The sequence below is a fragment of the Meleagris gallopavo genome, chromosome 13 (genome assembly GCF_000146605.3).
Source record: "Meleagris gallopavo isolate NT-WF06-2002-E0010 breed Aviagen turkey brand Nicholas breeding stock chromosome 13, Turkey_5.1, whole genome shotgun sequence".
Lineage (NCBI taxonomy): Eukaryota > Metazoa > Chordata > Aves > Galliformes > Phasianidae > Meleagris > Meleagris gallopavo.
The window spans coordinates 11,544,262-11,563,913 of NC_015023.2; the positions used below are offsets into that span (position 1 = coordinate 11,544,262).

A 19,652-nucleotide genomic window follows, 5' to 3' on the forward strand; every position below is an offset into this window, starting at 1 on the left:
GTGCGAGGAGGGGGACGCTAAATGACTACAAATCCCAGCGGCCCCCCGGCGGGTGGCTGCGCGCGGTGCGCATGCGGGTCCCCCGGGTCCCGCCTCATTTCCCGCCCCGCCGAGGCCGGCGTCGGGGCGTTGCTGGGGCGGCTTAAGATGGCGGCGCGCTGGAGCAGCGAGAATGTGGTGGTGGAGTTCCGCGACGCCCAGGTCGGGCCCTGAGGAGCAGCGCGAGCTCCGGGCCCTGGGCCCGTGCCGTGCGGTCTGTGCCTGGCGGCTGGGGCCGGGCTGAAGGGCTGCGGGCGCGGGGTTGCTGAGGAGGGCTCGCTACGGCCTGCTCGCTGTCGCCCCCCTCGGAGCGCAGTGCGGGGCTGCGAAGCCGGGCTGCAGGGACAGCGAACGGCCTCAGGGTCTGGGGTGTTTCTGCCGTTGGTTCGGTTCGTGGGGAATCGCGTTAATCCGTGAGGCGCTTTATTTCCAGTATTGATTCTAAGCGTGTCCTTTTTTTCCAGCTCTGCTCCAGGCCTTATAGCAGGCGTTCCCACTTCCCGCACCCCTCTTCTCGTTCCTCCTCTGAGAGCATCGCAGCTCCTTTGCTGGCTGCAGTAGAGCTGCTGGGTATAGTGCGGCCACCCCAGAGAGGTGGTGCAGTCGCTGTCCCTGGAAGTGTTCAAAAGGCGCCGGGATGAGGAGCTGCGAGATCTGGTTTAGTGCTTGTGGTAGCAGTGGTAATGAGAAGACGGTTGGGCTAGATGATCTTATAGGTCTTTTCCAACCTTGTGATTCTATGATCTATGATAATAGTAGGCTAGGGTTGAAATAGCAGAGAGGCCAGCTCTGGCTTTGTGTTTGCAGGTTGTAGCAGCGCTCCCTTCAGGCTCTGCTCGTGTGCTCTCATAGAAACCGTTCTATGGAAAAACATTTTGTTGTAGCATTGCCATTTCTCTCACAGAGCTGAGCCTGGTGGGTGAGCCCAAGAAACCTAGAAAACAAACAATAAGTCTGCAGTCATCTTCCTTTCTTCCTCACGTGCCAGCTCTGTGCTCACCATTCCCAGCCAAGCCCTTACATCCTGCACGTTGTACCCAGCCTATCCTCTGTAAGCCAACAGAGCTTGTCAGCTCTGCATTGAAAAGTCTGACGTTGGTTTTGTTTTCCTCCTGGATGAAATGTGTAAAGCTGTCTGTTGGTGAGGATTTGCTCTCAGGAAGCTGAGATATGAAGGTACTTACCCCCAGATAGGAGATTCAGATTATATCTGGCTCAGGAGATATGTGCCTCATGATTTGGTTGCTTATTCATAATGACTTGCATGTGGGAGGGGAGTGGGGAAGAACAGGTGTTTGAACCCTCTGCAGCAGTTGGTTGCAGTCTTGCTGTGGTGCTGGTGCATACTTTAGTATAGGACAAGGGGAATGATTTGAAACAGACAGGGGAGGTTTAGGTTGGATATGAGGAGGAGCCAGAGGGTGGTGAGGCACTGTTCACAGGTTGCCCAAGGAGGCTGTGGATGCCCCATCCCTGCAGGCATCCAAGGCCAGGCTGGATGTGGCTCTGGGCAGCCTGGGCTGCTGGTTGGCGACCCTGCACACAGCAGGGGGTTGAAAAGAGATGATCACTGTGGTCCTTTTTAACCCAGGCCATTCTATGATTAGCAGGGAGGCTAACCACTGGTATTTTGGTCGCTTTGGTTTACTCTGGTGTGATCTTTCTGACCTGCCTGTGCTCTCATGAAACCAGAGAGTTGCAGTGTCCAGGACTGCTCGGCTGCTGGTTTCAGGATGAACTTATTTACGTATTTGGGTTTGGTCTTTTTTTTTTCTTTTTTTTCCTCTGAAGTCTGCAGATAGGAAAACTGAGCTTGAGAAATTGAAACACCTCAATTATTACCTTCTGTACAGACCTTGAGCTCTGCCTGGTGACCATGCTGTCTCCAACATCCCTACCACAATACAGACACAACACCAAAGAGTCAAAGATGTGACAAGTCTGCAAGAAGTGACTTTTATTTTCCATGCCAGAGTGTTGTGTGAAAGCTACAGCACCCAACACTTTTTGCTGAAAATGGTAGAGTAGCTTGGGGCCAGTGTTGGCTACAGGTGACATCCTTCTTTAGAAACTGACAGAGGCAGTAGTTGACGCTTTTCTGGTATGTGACATGCAGGCTCTCCTCAGGCTGTCTGTGCTGTTAACAGGAGCATACAGCTTACCACATCCAGCTGCAAACCACTCACAGCAACTCACTGTGAGTAGTGAGGTCAGCTGCTCAGGCAGCGGGTTTGTCTTGCTGAGAATTTGCTGCTCTTGAAAGCCTTGGCAAATCAGGTTGGTCTGTTGTACTTCAGAGAGATAACAAGGCTAGATTCAAAATGTATGTAAGATCAGGTATGAAAAGGTGTTTTCATTGGCTTGCCTGGCAGGAATCAGGTGCAGTGCCACAGTCAGCTTTGAAATTCTGAGATGCTGCTTGCACTGTGGGCTCAGAGGTGGTTTTCAGATGTGCTTATTCAGAGAACTGGTACTCATAAATTATAATTCTAGCTAGTCCAATTGTTGTTTTAGGATAAAGCAACAGTTTCAGGTTGGTTTGTTCCATTTCAACTTCCCCTGTCTGGAAAGTTGTGCTGTGAAGTCTGACATGTCAATATGCAAAGCACATCAAATGTGTCTGACAGCTGCTTTATTTTTATTTTTCTTGTTGCCTGGATAAGAGACTGTAATATTATAGGAAAGATCTTGCCATGAAATGATTTCATTTGTGACCCAAATAGTAGCAACCTGATACATGAAGGCTTTTACTTCATTCTAATTAGTCATTATGTCTTACGATGTTTGGAGCCTGAAAAAACAGTTTAGCAATGCTCATTATTAAAAACTCTTTATAAGGATTTATGAGATTCTGGTGCCAACACTAGAGAAATAAACTTGTATACAAAGTGATCACTTGCTTTAAATTGACTGGTGTTATTCCAGTTTGGGCAAAGATGGCCAAATCTGTGTGAAATGTGGCAGCTGACGGGCATTTCATCACATGAGAAAGCTCTGGTTCCAGTAGTGGTTTCAGTGATCCTCATTCTAATTCATCACAAGAAAAATATGCATCATTTGGGAAAACTTCCTTGTCCTGTGTGATTATTTTTTAAAAAATAAACTTAATAACCCACGTTGTTGTTTTGCAAGGAAAATCTAGGAAGCTGGAATTACCTTGTTACCATTTACAGATTTAGAAACTGGCTGCTTATGTAGAGTCTCAGTTTTAGGATGAGGAAAAGCTTGCTGGAAGGCTAGATTTGCTGCCTAGGAGGGTAGCAGAGGTAGTGAAACATTGTCTGGTGGGGTGTAGCTACAGCTCTTCTTCTTGTAGTCCTCTGCTCCCAGTGAAGAACAACCCCATGGTGCAGTGTCTCTCCCTCAGCTGAGCCACTTGCAAGCAAGTGATGCAGCCTTCCACCTGTGCTGGGCAGGCAGTTTGCAGAGTGGTTGGAGAAACCAGGCTTTATGATGGTTAATCTTCTGGCAGCTGTGACTGAAATGGAGCAGGATTGTCATGTTGTCTAATTTTAGTGCTGTTTGTAAGTAGCAGCTGTGGGACATCCCAAAATCTGGTTGAATCTGTGCTCAGTGTAGTTGGCAGAGCCACCAACAACAGCAGAGACATGCTCAGCCTTCAGAGTTAGCTTTGAAGATGACAGCAGTGAGCTTGAAGAATGTGGGGCATGTTCTGTTTTTGTGCTGTGAACGCTTAGAACTGCTTTGAAGACATATCTATGTTTATGGGGCGAGCTGCACGGCTTTTCAAATCAAATTTTCCTTTATTCTGTTGGCAAGTAAACGAGCTCATCATCCATCATCCAGCCCCATTCTGAATGGGGGGGGTGGTGGCGTTCAAACAGTTGTTTTGTGGTGGTTGGGTTTTTTGTTTTTCGGTTTTTTTTCCTCATGGTGCTTAAGTTCTCTCTTAGCCTCCTACACAAGAGTAAATTCTGATGCCTCTCAGCCATCCCTTGTTTGGAGACCAGCCACACGCAAATGGCCGCACTTTTATCTTCCTGTACATATGTAATTAAATCTGGCCCTGCAACAGGAGAGAGGCTGAGAAAGCCCCTGAACAGGAGCAGAGGTTGATTAGTAAGGATTATGTGAGATTGCTGATTGAATCAGCAGTGAATGCAATGAAGCAGTGATTGCCAGAGCAGTCAGAATGAAGCGAGTGCCTGAAATGGTGTTTGCCACATCTTGTCTTCTGTTTGCTCTAGAAAAGAATATTTTCTCTGCGCTGTCCCGCATCCCCAAATCAACTGCTGCATCCTGTCACCCATCCGTGATCCTTTAAGGGCTGTTACTTCTGCCACCCCTGAGAGATATCAGTTTTGACTCTTAGAGCTGTTTGTACCTTGAAGACAAGCTTGCAGGTTTTCCCGAGCTCCTCCCCAAAGCTGTGTGTTTGATTAAGAAGCTGACCTGACAGGTGTAATTTAGTCTTGTTCTCTGTTTGTCTTTAACAGGCAACTGCTATGTCAGTGGACTGCCTGGGACAGCACGCAGTACTCTCAGGGTGAGTGTGACAATCCCCATTACAAGTGCATGACAGTCACTTCCACAAACCAAATCAGCAACCTTCAGGCTGACCTCCGCGGAAGGGCTGATAAATTGTTTTGGAAAGGTGCAGCTGAATTCTGTTCAAAGGGCTTCACAAAGAGGATTCTGGGGAATGTTTCCAGTGGGTTGTAGAGTTTACAGACATTAGCAACAACAAAATCAAATGCTGCTATGGCTTTATTGATGTATGCTTTCCCAAATCTGCTGTGGGAGGTGGAGCATGAGAAAGCACTGTTTGGGTTCTGCTTGAAATAAATACTGTCATTGGCTCAAGATGAAATTGCCCCAAAGACCCCCATCGTGTGCTTGGTGAGCGGAGCCAAGCTTCTCTCTGTCACTGACCTATTACTTTCATAGATTCAATACAGGGTGATGCTTGTGAAGAGCCAGACACCTCCTGCCTTAGTTTTCTCAGGCTTATTTTCTACCCTCTGCTTTCTTATTTCCCTTTACATAATTTACCGTTGTCACCTCCATCCATGAGGTATTAGCAGAGCTGGTCTGACAGTAATATATTCCTGTGCGTGCTAGTCTCTTTGCCTTATGTCTCTCTACCTTTGATAAATCAGCTGCAGGACTTGCAGTGGGATATAAGGGGGATACCAAGGGACTGTGTGCGCTTTGCCTTGGTTGTGGCTCGCTACTGAGGACACGTGTGGTTCTGCTGACAGAAGCTGCACACCATGCAGAGCCCTGGCCCTTTGTCCAGCAGCTATGCATGCGCAGGAGCAGCAACTAAGCAGCTGGTTTGGGCCTAACTTCATATTTCTTCCTCACACCCACCCACTTTCAAGTTTATTTGGGCCAGCAGTGTGCTGAGGGCAGTCTATCTGCTATTCGTTGTCAGGACCAGCTGCTTTTCAGAATTCTCCAGTAGCTGTTCAGGATTTGCCTCCTTTCTTTTAAAGGTGCATAGGAGCCTCGGAGGCCTCAGCATCTTCACTCTTCAGAACAGTGAGCCCTGCCCTGGGGACTTAGTTGTGGAAAGGCAACAGAGGTGTTCTCTGTGTTCTTTCTCTTGGGAGAATTCCGTGCTCAGAGCAGCTGTGTGCTCACCACGCAGCTGACACACGTGATGCTGATGTGGTTAATTATATACAGTTCCACATGTTTTGGTATTGGCCTTCCATTAGGGCTCAGCGAGTTCACAGTTATTTCTGGGAGCTTTATCTTGTTTGAGAAATGAATCACACTGGAAATATCTCACCTAGCTTATGGGGAGCTGGCCATGTCCAGCAGCAAACAGAGCACAGGTTCAGCAGCACGCAGACACCTCTCTTCTGTATATAGAGTTGGCTCAGGTCAGCAATATAACCAGGTCAGTGCAGTGCTGCATCCACCCACATTCATACACTGCTGCAGCTGAGCTAGCTCTGTGTGCTTCTGCTTGTACTGCCTGCAGAACCCCCAGACATCGCAGTGTGAAAACCCTCAGCCACATTTGTTAGGGCCTGTTGACTCTTGCTCAGATCAGCCTCCACAGGGTGAAGCTGGTTCCTGTGCAGCCAGTGCTCTGTGCACCCAGCCTCAGCCACCCCCTCTCTGCTACTGCTCTAGTCCAGCAAAGTGTGCCTGGATGTCTTTGCACTGTTTTCCAGTGCTTGCTCTTGTGTCTTGCTTACTGAGCTTTTGTGTAGTCTGGGCTGCCTGTTGCATTTGCAGATGTTCAGTGTTCTTGTTTTATTTTTTTCTAAACATCTGTTTGGAATTGTTATCAAAAGTAGCGTTCTTAGGAAGGTGCTCTCATGTGTCTTGTGAAGCCCTTCTGCTTGGCTGTGAGCTCCATGTGAGCTTGGGCTGTTGAGATCAGCCCTGTGCGATGCAACCTCTTTGTGTCTGTGTCTTGCAGCCGCCGTTTCCTCTACATAGTCAATCTGGATGCACCAAACGAGGGCCATCGAAAGATCTCCCGGCAGAGCAAGTGGGACATTGGGGCAGTGCAGTGGAACCCACACGACAGCTACGCGTACTATTTTGCAGCTTCGGTGAGTTCACTCGTTTTAAAAGCAGTGGAGCTCATACCGTTCCCCAGGTTTTATGGGTGGAATTTTGCACAGTTGGAAGGCAGTGTGAAGCTGATGCTGGCATGCCTCTGCAAGTCGCACAAGACGAAGGCCTAATTCTGATTTACTGCTAGTGAGGTGAGGTACTTGGCTTGCTGGTTCTCAGTGATTGGTCAGTAAGTGCTGAATCTAGTTTTTCTTCCTTGTGTTTTATAAAGCACCTTGCCAGATAAATCAGGCATCCAAATAGTCCTCTTCTGGAAGGAAGGAAGGAAGGAAGGGGGAGGGGTTGTTCTGTTTCTAACCTCCATTCTGTTATGAGATTTGTGCACTTATTGAATTTCTTGCTCTGTGCTGTTTTGTTTTCGCCTCCCTGCCTTCCTGGTGGGCTGTGGTGCACCAGGCAGTCTGTAAATAGCACAAGTCAATACTGGCTCAACACTGTAACAATCTGGGCTTGTAAGGCAGGGACGGAGTCAGCAAGGGCTTTTTCTTAAATGTGTGGAGAAGTAAATCAGCTGGTGCGAAGAAACACTGGTGCAAGCCATGTTTAAGCAGTGCTCATCTAATGGCCATCTGAGGCTTGAGTCTAGTTCTTAGCTCTGATCTCTATCTGTGGTGCCACGTAGCTTGTTCACTCAGCATGCTCAGCTGCCAGCAGCATTTCCTGCAGTCCTGGAGCTGATGGCTACTGGCTGGGTGCAGCCTATTGTCATGGTGAGATATGTTTGCTGAGTTGCTTCTGCTTTTATAGATGAGTCCTGAAATAAGTGAGGAGGTTTCTTCTATTACTTTGTGAAAACTTAGTTGAAGATGATTTTTGTTCCTTCTCTTTCTGGAACTGGCTATTATTGAAATTAAACATGGTCTTTGAAGTGGACCAGTATTGCAAGTTAGCAGCCTTTACTGCTTTGCCCTCTGACATTCCCTGGCCCCCAGTCTTTCTCCTCCCAGCTCTGGTGTATGACTGACATCTTTCAGGTGCCTTCAGCAGCTGTCATCTTCTAAGTGGAGGGCTAGCAAACCTTGCCAGACGGTGTCCTTTAGTGCCACTTCTGAATATGGCATATGAAAAGCAAAACCAAATAAGGAATGCTTTGTGCAGGTTGTGAGTAGAGCAGGAAAGCTTCTTTTCAAACACCCTGTCAGAGCAATATTCAGTGATTGGTTATGTCCAGTCTGAGCAGGACATTCCTGCAAATGGGGGCAGATGCACATTGGATACCAAATCCCCAAGACAACATCAGACAGCTTTCTCATTTTGGATCGGGATCACATCCTCAACCGTCTTGCACTTAGCTGGCTTTTTGATCCTGATGTAGTCTGGCCTTGTCCCAGGACTAGAATTTAGCCTGCCATGTTTAGAAGTGGAAGATGTCAGGTCTGGAGGCAGTGTGTGGATGTATTTACGTAAGCCTACCCCTGTACCTACAGGGGTAAAGTTATATTGGGAAGGCTAACTTAGCTTGGATTCAGCTCTGTGCTGCTTCTGGCCTTCGGTCCTCCCTGAGTCCTCTGCTGAGGCTGTCATACGAAGCCAGCTCAGGTGTACCACGTGCTGTACCTCTGCATCACTGTGGGTGGAAAGGGAGTGCAAAAGGCTTCCCTCCTGCTTGAAGAAAGCTACACTCTGCTTGCAGTGCGGTTAATTGGAGGTGGTGCAGTCAGGGGAAAACCTGTCCTTGTGCTTGGGTGAGGGTTTCTCATTCTTTGACTTATTTCCAGGTCCTCTTGCTGTGCTTGGCTCTGTCTGCCCTCTGGCTCATTTCTGGGGACTCCTAAGCCATTGTTTCAGAAATGCTATTGTTTTCCATTCTAGATCCTTGTTACTCCTTTTGTGTGGTCACAAGTGCTTGAACAGGGGGGTGATTAAATTGTTGGAAGTATATGCTGATTCTTGTCACGAGAAGCACTTTTTTGAAAGCACTTTTATGAAAGTGCTGCTGGTGGAAGGAGCTGTCATCCTGCCATGCCTGGTGCTACAGGCAGTACTTTCTACATGAGGTATTCCACTAAGAGCCTGTGAAACTTCTGAACATTTTTATCTTGTAGCATCAGCTCTGGAGTCCTGGACAAATTCTACTGAAATTCACTCTACCCCTTTCAGTCCTTCTTTCAGTGAGAAACATGCAAGCAGTTTTCCTTGCCCCGAGCTCTTCTGCAGTCCTGCTGTGAGCTATTAGAGAAATGCAGTTATATTATTGCTGAGCTGGGAGGAGACCTCCCATTTCAGGGAAGGCTGGAGTGTTTTATCTGTCTGCTAGTTCAAACTCTTAAGAAACAGCTTTGGGGTAGGAAAAAGCCACAAAATGTAGGATTTGTCTGTTCCGTATTATCTTTACCTCTGTTTGCCTGTGCGCTTGGAAATGAGGGCTAACACAGATGAAATGTTAAAGTCCTGTTATTTGGTTCTATGTGGAGTCAGGAGTTGGACTCAGTGGTCCTTATGGATCCTTTCCAACTAGGGATATTCTGTTTTGGCTTTTGTTTGTGAATTTCCAGTCATGGCTCAAGACCCACTGTGCTTGGTACTGTGTATGCACCTAGAGAGGCAATTTCTGTCCCAGAAAGGTGAGAGCTGGCCTGGGCTGAAGTGAATTTTGAGTAGGGCAGAACCTGAACTTAAAGTACAACGGCTAGTTTCAAGTAATGGTGTGACTGTGTTTGGGGGAGGATTTATTCCTGGAATGAGTGAAGAAACCCTAAATAACGCTGTCATTGATTGATTTGGTTTGCTCCTGTGGTTTATAGTTAGTGATAAGCACTTCTATCTTGTAGTTTTTCCTGAACTGGCAAAATGGAAGTACCCTTGAGGAGGTGACCCTGAAACCATCAGACTGTGCTGTTCTCGTTTGGCAGCGGCCCTGATTATTGCAGAAGGGAATCGAGGGAGAGCTGAGGAGGACCAGTGGTGATCCATCAGCCCCCTTGCTGAAAACTGGTTGTGAACAGGAACAGGCTGCCAGGCTGTTCCTGCAGAGAAAATGTGCCTGCCTGTTGCCTGCAGTTACAGCTTGTTGTTAGGAAATAAAAGTTCTGAGAACATCAGTTTATGGAATTGTTTTGCAATGTGATTTTTCTCCTGTTCTTGTTTATCTCCAATTTTAAGTGGATATAATTAGAGTGTAGGCTTTTGAGGGGCCTTGCAGCCTGTATGTTCATCTTTGTTCTGCTTTAGGTCAGGCAAGGGCTTTGTTATTCACTATTGCTAGCAGGATATTCAAAGGGAAGGGAACCTGGTCAAGACATGTGGATTCCTGTCCTTGCCTTGTTTGCCTGGCAGTCTCAGTTCTTCCTTTGTATTTCAGAGCAACCAGCGAGTTGACCTGTATAAGTGGAAGGAAGGTAATGGGGAAGTTTGCACATCCTTGCAAGGACACACACGTGTGATCAGGTGAGGAAGAAGTGGTGCTGTGAACTGCTGGGTAGGAAACAGTGGGTTGTTTCATAGCAGATGAATGGTTCAGTCCTGGCTCTACTCAGGCCCTACTCTGAGCTTCTTTTTATTCATTGTCCCTCCTGCCCCATCTTACTTTCCCATTTGGAGAAGTTGGCAGATATGAAGTGACTCTCCCCAGTATATTAGTTTAGCCTTTGATAGCTCCAGTGTCATTGCCTTAGGCTGCTGTCCCTGTAATGAACAACAGCCATCACTGGGGAAACAGCAGCATGCTTATTGAATCCCAGCCATATTTCTGTGTGGTAGCAGCTGAATTAAAGCAAATAATCCCAAAGATGAAGTTCTTAGTGAGTTAGTGGTGCTTCAGAGATAGAGATCTCTGCCTGCAGTAAGGGTACGCTTTAGTAGCATTGTCTTACTCCAGCTCCTGACTTCAGGATGTAATGGCAGCAAATTGAAAAGGCAGTTGTTTGGGCTGCCTGGAGGCTGTTTGTGTCCCAGGTGAGCTGGTGAGCCCAACAGGGAGGCATTCCAGAACCAAGAATGTGTGATAAGTGGGAGTTCACTAAGATGGTGTGCCTTTTCCTGTGGAGGAAAGAGGACGATGTTTCACTGGAATTTACTTAGAAGCATTTTAGTGCTTCTTGGAATTTACCTGGAGAAATGAATAAGATCTTGACTTCTACTCAAACTTTTCAAGTAAAAAGCATGGAGTAGCTGTGAATTTGTCAAATAAATGTACTGGAGCCTGCAAGACAGTGCTAATGATGCTTTTCTCTGTTGACTTACTGTGTTTTTGTATTTGCAGTGACTTGGACTGGTCAGTGTTTGAACCAGACCTGCTTGTCACCAGTTCTGTTGACACGTACATCTACATCTGGGACATCAAGTAAGGAATCAAGATGCTTCTGCACTTCAGGGAAATCATTGGACTCATTTCCATAATTTGCAGCCTGCACATGCTGAGGGGGCACTGCTTTTGGCCATGCTTGCAGGGTCTACATCTGCTTCCCATAGTCTCAAAGAACGGCTTCTGTTTCCCTGCTTTAAGGCCAGCTCAGAGTCAATGAAGGGAAACAGATAGGTATGGTTAAGCAACAGGCATTCTGCTGGTTGGCAGCAATACCAACTGGCTTCTCTCCCTAACTACTACGGATCTTTCCTGGGAAGCTTTTCCTGAAACCCAGGCATTTTCCTCAACTTCTTTTTTTTTCCCTTTAGCTCGATGAATGAGCATCATTTCATGATTCTGAAGTTGTTTTCCTCTAAATGCAGTGGCTGTGGCTGACACTCCCTCAGCAGTGGGAGCAGTAGTCAGGAACCTTTTCTTGTTTGTGATTTCCTTGTATTCCTGATGCTTTCTATCATGAGTAACTTCACAGTAACAGATCTGTCCAAACCCACCAGTGTTAAAACCTCACATTCTGTACCTGAGAAACAAGGAGCTGGCACTCCTGGATTGCCTTGCTGGCCATGCAGCAGCGCTTTATGACCCCTGGCAAGTCACTTTGTTCCTCTCTGCCTTCCTTGCTCAGTTATAATAGAAGGATAATTACCTAACCCCACTGTACCAGGGTACCCTGAGGCTTGCTTAGCTCCTATGAAGCACTTACATCCTTGGTTAAATGGTGCTTGAGAATGACAATATATTATTAATGTGTAATTAAAAGACAGAGCGAGACAGTAACTGGTAGTTGTGTTTTTTCTCCTATATTATCTTAGTATCAAGCAAAAAAACAAAACAAAAAAAGGTCTCTGAAGGCTGTATTGAAAGCCTTGATTTAACTTTATTGTGCCCTTCCAGCAGCTTGTCTTTGCTTGTATCAGTTGTCCAAAAAATGCCTGTTCAGATGATTTCTGATTAGCCTTACATCCCACGTGTGCTAATAATGCCTCAGCTTCCCGGGGGCAGTGAGATTCAAGGGCTGCTGGCCTCCAGCAAAGGAACATCCTGGATCCTGGTGAAGCAGCTGTCTCTGATGAAGCCCTAGGGAGATAACCCTGCAGGAAGAGTAGCTGAAGTTCCCCATTTAACTTTTCATGCAAATAAACTTTTGGATTAGACAAATTCAGAGCGGGAGAGGTGCGGTTCATTTCAGAAAACATTCTGCTTTACAGCAGCCTAGCAAGCTGAAGGCAGTTTTCCTTGTTTCCAGTGGTATTTTTCATGGAGAGGCAGGTAACTTCCTGATAAGCAGTGTCAAGTGTTGAATTATTGCCTAGATTCATGTCCCAGCTGCTGCTTGTTGTCATGGTGCCACACTGGCTTATACCACTGCAGAAATTGATCTGTCTGTGCAGCTGGCTTTATTTCCTATTAATTTTGTTATTGTATCACGGACACGAAGTCTTTGCTCTGAAGTCCCTGCTCTGTCTGCCTCGAATCAAGGTGTGCTGGGGCCTGGCAAACACAGCAGTAGCTTTTGCTGAGTTTTTCAGCAGTTCTGTTTGTTCCTTTTAGTCGTTCTGGGAAAGGCTGTTTTGTTGCCTCCTACTGCAACACTTAAGTGAGCCCAGTGTTCCCTTTGCCTGCCCAGTAGCAGCATGCCACCCTGTACGTCTGTGTCTCTTCCTTCGTGACCCCTACATCTCCATCCTAGGGCCTAACTGTGCTGCTGTGGTTTTTGGCAGTAATGACTGTTGTCCTTCAGCTGGTTACCTCTTTGTTTATTTCATTTAATGTGGCATATCTCAGTTCTAGATTTACCACTTAAGTAAGCATAAGGTGCATTAACCTCCAAGAGGCAACGATAAAATTAGTCCTGGAACAGTGAGGAGCTCTCTGGGGAGGCTGGACCTGCTAGGCTGTGCCACGGGTACTCACCTTATCTGTGTTGTATTTCAGAGACACCAGGAAGCCTACAGTCTCGCTCTCTGCAGTAGGTAAGTATGCTGTGGATGTGTGATACAGACATGTCTGATGTCTAAGTTCAGTGTTGTGTGCCTCTGCTGTTATTTCTCCTTTTTCCCATGCTCTGAGGCCAAACATAGTGAAGTGCCACCATGTGTGATTGTCCTATGTAGGAGCAGCCCGAGAGGAGTTCACAGCTCCTGTTAGAGGAGCAGAATGCAGAAGGGATGTGAAATAAGAGTGAAGTGCAGAAATTTTCTTGTGCTGCTGCTTTTTAGGGATGGGTGAAAGGAGCTTCTGCATTCTTTTGCTGCCTGCCAGCCAGCTGGAGTTATGGGGTTTTTGGCATGAAAACGGAAGAGAAAAGGAATTCACTGGGGTTGTTTAAAAGCTGGAGTGAAAGACTGATGAAATTAAGCATCCAGAACCTTCAGCAGGGCAGTCAAACAGCATGTGTACCTTCTAAATGTGATCAGCTTCTACCCTGCTTAACCACGCTGCTTGTCTTCTCTGTGCTGCTTGTCTGCAATTTCTCCTTTCCTTTTATGTTTGATTGAATTGAGAACCTAAACCATGCTCCAGGCAGTGGTACGGTATGCTGCCAGCTGCCCAGCCTGCCCCCTGGCTAGGTGCTTCACTGGAGCACGTTCAGTGTGCTGGGAGCTGCAGCGATGACGTGAAGATGCTTTCTATGAGCTGTAGTCGCTCTGGAAAGGCAGTTGTCATGGCCTTTGGCAGTGCCCAGTCTAGCCACCTGTGATGCTGCCTGCTGGCAAGTGTCCATCCTGACCAGTTGCCTGTTGGAGTGGAGCAAGGTATAGATGAGAAGCAGAACTTGTCCTTTTCATGACTTACTGTTCCTGGTGCTGCAGTAGTCCTCATAACATGCACCTTGTGTTCTACTGCTTAGGTCTCCTTTGGCTGCACATCTGCAGTGACTCCCCCATCCCTCCCAGCTGGGAAACCTCTTGACCACAGCAGTGCAGAAACCTTTGTGGATTGGCGAGAAGCAGCAAAAATCGTACTGAATCAGAGACAGGCAGCACTCTGTTCTGGTGCCTGGGGTGAGGTTTCATTTCAGCTGAGCAAGCCCAGTACCTGCGTCCCCAGAGAGCCTCCTTCTTCCCATGTCTGATTTTGTTTAGTGCTAGTCCAGACATTTGTGTACCCTTCAGTGAGTGGATCAACTCAGTCAAGTGGCAGCTTCTTGGCAACTCTTTACCCCTGGACTAGCTTTTTGTCAGACTGACAGGGTGAATCTGTTCGCTGTGCAGCAGGAGGTAGGTTGTGAAGGCATAGCAGCAGGCTATGAGATCCACTCAGATTTCTTATTGGCCTCACCTTTCTGATGGCTTAAAATATTTGGAAAATGTTGGCAGAAAAAGGATGAACAGAACATGTATTTTTTTCTTATAATGTTTGAACAATCCACACTGACCAAAGTTTAGTATTGGAAATTTCCAGCTTCTGATTTTAGGTCCTTGGCCGAGTCCCTCATGATGCCTAGACCATCTCACAGTTTCTTTACCATGTTATGTCTTTGATTTGTGGTGTATTTTGGCAGTTTCTTAGGTTGGCCTTCTGATCCACCCAGTGGACTACACCCAGTGGGTGAACTACAGTCTTCTCCCACGTCTTTACTTTAATAATAGATGAGTATCACTAATGCCCTGTGTGGCATCTGGTTGTACAGAGGGTGTTTGGGAGCCAGGTGAATTCATCTCTGGGAACTGGGAGATAGTTTGAATGAAAGTGGAAGGGCCTGGGGAGAGGAGAAATGAATGTGCAGTTTTCATCTGGAAGAAGTTGCTCCATATGAGCTAATGGGCACGGACATCTTAATCCAGTGCAGCCCTGGTACAACAAGATGTAATTGGAACACACTTGCGTCAGTGTCTTCGGGCACAAACACAAAGATGAGAAATCAGGAGTTATTATTTTTCATGCCACCCTTCATGCTGGCTTCTGGGATACCTTTCCTCTGAACTGCCTTTCTTGTGCTAGGAGCAGCTCTAATAATGGGTCAGGAGTGTGCTGTGCTGCTTTTTAATTGCTCATTTTGACCTGCTTTGTTCGTGTTGCAGCTGGAGCTTCCCAGGTCAAATGGAACAAGAAGAATGCCAACTGTTTAGCAACAAGCCACGATGGGGATGTCCGAATATGGGACAAAAGGGTGAGTTGAGGGTCTCTTGAAGTGCATGTGCAGACTCCCACCTCCCATATGCAGATTTTCCTCTGATAAATACTGGGGGGAAAAAAATACTACTTTATCTGCAGTCTCTTTTGTGGGGTGATTTAAACATGAGTCTGGAACCCAGGAGACAGAAGAGAACGTGTTGATAACATCCCTCCCCAGAAATTATCATAGAATGGTTTGGGTTGAAGGGACCTTAAAGCTCATCCAGTTCCAACCTCCTGCTATGGGCAGGTTGCCACCCACCAGAGAGGCTCAGGATCCTATCCAACTCGGCCTTGAGTGCCTTCAGGGATGGAGCATCCACTGTTTCTCTGGGCAGCTTGTGTCAGTGTCTCACTTGATGCTGGGTAAAGAATTTTCCCATAACATCTGACCTAAATCTCCCTTCTTCTAGTTTAAAAACATTTCCTCTAGTCCTATCACTACCTGCTCATATAAAAAGTTATTTTCCCTCCTGCTTAAAGTTCCTTTTAAGTACTGGAAGGCTGCCATGAAGTCTCCATGGAACCTTCTCTTCTCCAGACTGAGCAAGACCAGTTTCCTCAATGTTTCTTTGGTAGGAGAGGTGCTCCTTCCCTCTGATCATTCGTTACGCCCATTTACACTTTGCTGCTGATCTCAGAGTACTTAACTGTTTTACTGAACATAAAAGTGTGGTGCAGGGCTGCACTTGGTGACTGTGGAATTTACCTCACCTTTCACAGCACCTTTCCTTCAGCTATTTTACTGAGCTAGTATCTTCCATTGGCAGGAGGGTGTTCCACCTCTTACCCTTTTTAAAGTATTTTTTAAAATGCTTTTTATGCCAAAGAGCTGGGCCAAATTTTGGAAGTCCTTTGCTGAGAAGGAAAATGTGTCTCCTTCCAGAAACCCAGCACTGCAGTAGAATACTTAGCAGCTCATCTCTCTAAAATCCATGGTCTGGATTGGCATCCTGACAATGAGTACACGCTGGCCACTTCCAGCCAGGACAACTCTGTGAGAGTAAGTATTGCTTCTGGGACTTTTGCCTGGGAGGCATCAAGATGGTGGAACAGATTTCGTTCTCCTACTGCACTGGGCAGTGCTTGCCATTGGCAAGATCTGGATCCTAGATCCTTATGTCTGTTTTCTGGCAGCCTGTTTGTATTGAACCAAGGGTGTGCTTACAAAGTAGACACAGAGAAATGATTGCAGGATGGATGCACATGTGCTTGCCGTAGTTAACACAGCTGCAATGATCTGAAACTGAAAACAGCTGCCTCTGCCTGTTGCTTGCCAGAAGTGCCTCCTTCCCAAAGTGTGGAGTTGCCAGCCTCAAGCTGATTACAGCAAATTGGTGGGAAACATGCTCCAGGCCCTGGGGTTCTCAAACTCATGTAAAATTGGGTTATCAATATGTCTGCAAGCATTGCTCTGCAGAGCCTTACTTGAGGGGGAATAGCGTGCTTGGTATGTTAGCCAAATGGAATTTATTCACGTTCAGCTAAGCTCTGAGGTGAATGCAATTGATGTGTATTCTATCAAAGCAAAAGGTTAGATTCTTCATTACAGAATTAGCAATAGCAACAAGGTGGGCCTGCCTCCAGTCTGGACTGGCGCATGGGTTAGTCCAGACCTTCAGGGCTCTGAAAGCCCAAGCAGCCTCCCTGTCTCCATGCTCTAATTACTCAAGCTGTGATCACTGTGGACATGACCACAAATCACTTGTTTTCGAAGAGCTGCTACCAGATGCTGATCACTTGGTATTTGTCCTTTGGGGCCATCTCTGTTGTTAATAAATGGGGCTACTAATGATGCTGTGTGCACCCTGGCATATTTCTCACTGTGTTATATCTAATGACAGCATAGAAAGCTGCAGCTTTAAAAGTATGGCCAGCTGACTTGTGCCTTTGCTTGATGGTTTTGTTGTGTTGGTTTTAGTTTTTTTTTTTTTTCTTCTTAAAGTTCTGGGATTACCGTCAGCCTCGGAAATACCTCAATATCCTTCCCTGCCAGGTTCCTGTCTGGAAGGCGAGATACACGGTGAGTGAGAAACACCCACCAGCCCCACTTATCCTGTGAGAGCAAATTCATGAAGGCATGTTAAATAAAGAACTGCTGCAGTGCTTCTCGACACTTCGACTTGATGTTAAATTGATTTTAAAGTCCCTTATGGTGCTTACAAGGCCTAGAAAAGCGGTGTCTGCAATGGGGGCATTCAGGAGAAGAAACCACTGGCATTGTGAGATCCCAGTCTTTGACATCATCCTGCTGGGGATAAAACTCAGGTGTGAGTGATTAGCTCTGGGAGCAGGAGTCTTGGAAAGCAGCTGCTGCTATCACTGTCCTATTTTTTCACTCATGTCCAGCACTGGTACATATAGCACAGACGTTTGCCCTCTCTGAGGGCTTCCTCTGCTCCCCAAATCTTCAGTTGTGGCACACTGAGCTCTTATAGCATGTCAGATCCAAGAAGTAGTGCTTTTTGATAGAGCAAACACACAGCTTGTGTAAAGCTAAGGCTCTTCAGATTAGTCATACCTGTTCTCTTCTCTGGACATCTGAATATGTCCTAAAGTCAGTACCGTCTCCTGAGGCTTTGGTTCCTTTTCCACATCCCCTCGCGGGGCTGTAAGAATGGGTTATAGTGTTCCTCTGAGAGTCATGGCTGTGAGTAGCTGCCAGAGCTCCATCCCTTGGAAGCAATTCTTGCAGTAATTCTTGCAGTGCTTGGTAAACTGCAGTAAGGATCCCAAGTGAAAAGTCGTTGCTGAAACCACTCCAGCCTCACAGCTGATAATTGAGGAAGAAGCAAAAGAAGTGGCTAACCTTAACTGAGCTGTGTTGACTCTAAGCATGTTACATCTTTTCCCTCTTAAGATGCCAGTTTTACACAGCAGTTGCCTTGTCACTTCTCCTGCTTTAGGCCTGGTTCTGCTTAGTGCTGAGCTAATTTAAAATCAACACATTCTTATGGATGGCAGTAGGTGAGAATTACAGAGCATACTAACAGCAGGGGAATGTACCTCAACCAAAAGGTGTTTCTTTCTCAAGCCTTTCAGCAATGGGCTGGTGACAGTGATGGTTCCGCAGCTCCGACGAGAGAACAGCCTACTTCTCTGGAATGTCTTTGACTTGAACACACCTGTTCATACTTTTGTGGGACATGACGACGTGGTGCTGGAGTTTCAGTGGAGGAAACAGAAAGAAGGTGAGATCAGGGCTGGGCTCAGTGCTCTCTCTCCTGCCCTGCTGCCATCAGCTTTTCATGGCTCCTGGCTGCGATGCTCACGCTGTCACCCTCTGACTCTTACCTTTCCTTGGAGCAGCTCCAGCTTGCTTTCCTGCCCCTGTCTGCTGCTGTTCCCCCCCCAAGCTACAGCTGTTTTCCACTCATTTTATCGCAGTGGCCTCAGAAGCATTGCCCTGTTGTTTCCATGCTAACAAAGCAAATCCAGCGAATGCTGAGAGGGTCAGCGGTGACTCTAATTGCTTCCTTTCCCCTGTGAGTCTATTTTTAAATGTATCTTTCAGAATAAATTGTGCAAACAATGAGATGGGTGTATGAGTGCAGGCACCCTCCCCCTGCTCAGACCTGCAGGCTAACCAGTTAACCCCTTGCATTGCTGCCTGGATCGCAGCCTCCAGCATGACCACAGAACCAATGTTCTCTCCTTATCCGTATGCTGGCAAAGGCAGGAGAGGGAGAGCGTGGGATGGGGAGGCTGCTGACAGAGTTCAATCCTGACTGCATTTTCCAGAGTAGGCAGCTAAATATAGGAAATTCCAGAACCTCAACTACCATCGATAGAATGAACATGCCTGGCTTTGATGGTACTGCTTTGCAGTGTAAAGGCACACAGAGCTGGTGGGAGACTCCAGATTGGAGGCGTTACTGGCACACAGCTGAGTTGGGAGTCAGTTTCATCTCTGCTCTGCATAGCTGTCTATGAGTGAATGGGAATCCTGCACTGGTTCTCAGGGCTGTTGTGGGACTCCTGCTCTCATTCCCAGGGATGTTCAGTACTATAATCTCTGACCTTGGAGCCTGTGCACCTGCCAGTTACTGGTGGTGAAGTTGACAGAGCACTGGACTTGGATTTAGGAGACCCGAATTCTAATCCAATTCTGCTGCCGGTTGCTGGGGCAATTCAGTTCAGTCACCTTTTTTCTGTTTTTTGCTTTTCTTTGAAAAAGAGGTAAGCAATATAGAACTGTATATGTGAGGAATATAGAACAGGATCTGGAGGTGCAGTCTAAGAAAGCTTGTATGTGAATGTTCAAGCAGATCTGAACCACAATTGCACTGTCTCAGTTGAATTCATGTATACATACCAAGGCTGGAAGTCATGCTTTTCTCAAGCAACATTAATCATACAAGCATTCCCAGTCCGCTTCAGTGCAAAGACAGCCAAGATGCCTCAAGATAGCACAAATCTCCTTGCACAAAATCTGCAGTGCTGTATTTAGACAGCCACTGTGCCTCCACAGAGGGGTGTCAAAAGCAGTTGTGCAGCAGCAAATTCCTAAACAGCAGCAGCTGTTTTTCGAGGGCAATTTAAACTGTATCACAAGGCCTACAAATGGACATAAATAGCCTGGTACCTTTATCTGCTGCTCAGTAGTATGTATCTACGTGTATTCGGTTAC

General features: G+C 46.8%; 1 protein-coding gene across 6 annotated transcripts in view; it reads left to right on the forward strand.

Moving 5' to 3' along the window:
• Positions 1 to 36: 36 nt before the first annotated feature.
• The window catches only part of WDR59 (WD repeat domain 59), a 41,754-nt gene continuing 22,138 nt past the window's right edge, over positions 37 to 19,652 (forward strand). Inside the window, exons 1-10 of one of the 6 annotated variants that reach the window (XM_010717910.3) lie at positions 38 to 201; positions 4,497 to 4,546; positions 6,440 to 6,575; positions 9,902 to 9,987; positions 10,802 to 10,882; positions 12,839 to 12,876; positions 14,929 to 15,017; positions 15,909 to 16,025; positions 16,968 to 17,045; positions 18,057 to 18,213. In XM_010717910.3, the coding sequence (XP_010716212.1) occupies positions 148 to 201; positions 4,497 to 4,546; positions 6,440 to 6,575; positions 9,902 to 9,987; positions 10,802 to 10,882; positions 12,839 to 12,876; positions 14,929 to 15,017; positions 15,909 to 16,025; positions 16,968 to 17,045; positions 18,057 to 18,213 (886 nt within the window). In that variant the 5' untranslated portion in view covers positions 38 to 147. Of the gene's footprint in view, positions 254 to 1,578; positions 4,404 to 4,496; positions 4,547 to 5,789; positions 5,909 to 6,439; positions 6,576 to 9,901; positions 9,988 to 10,801; positions 10,883 to 12,838; positions 12,877 to 14,928; positions 15,018 to 15,908; positions 16,026 to 16,967; positions 17,046 to 18,056; positions 18,214 to 19,652 lie in introns of those variants that run through there. The other 5 variants (XM_010717911.3, XM_031555452.1, XM_010717914.3 and 2 more) reach the window with 5 other exon arrangements.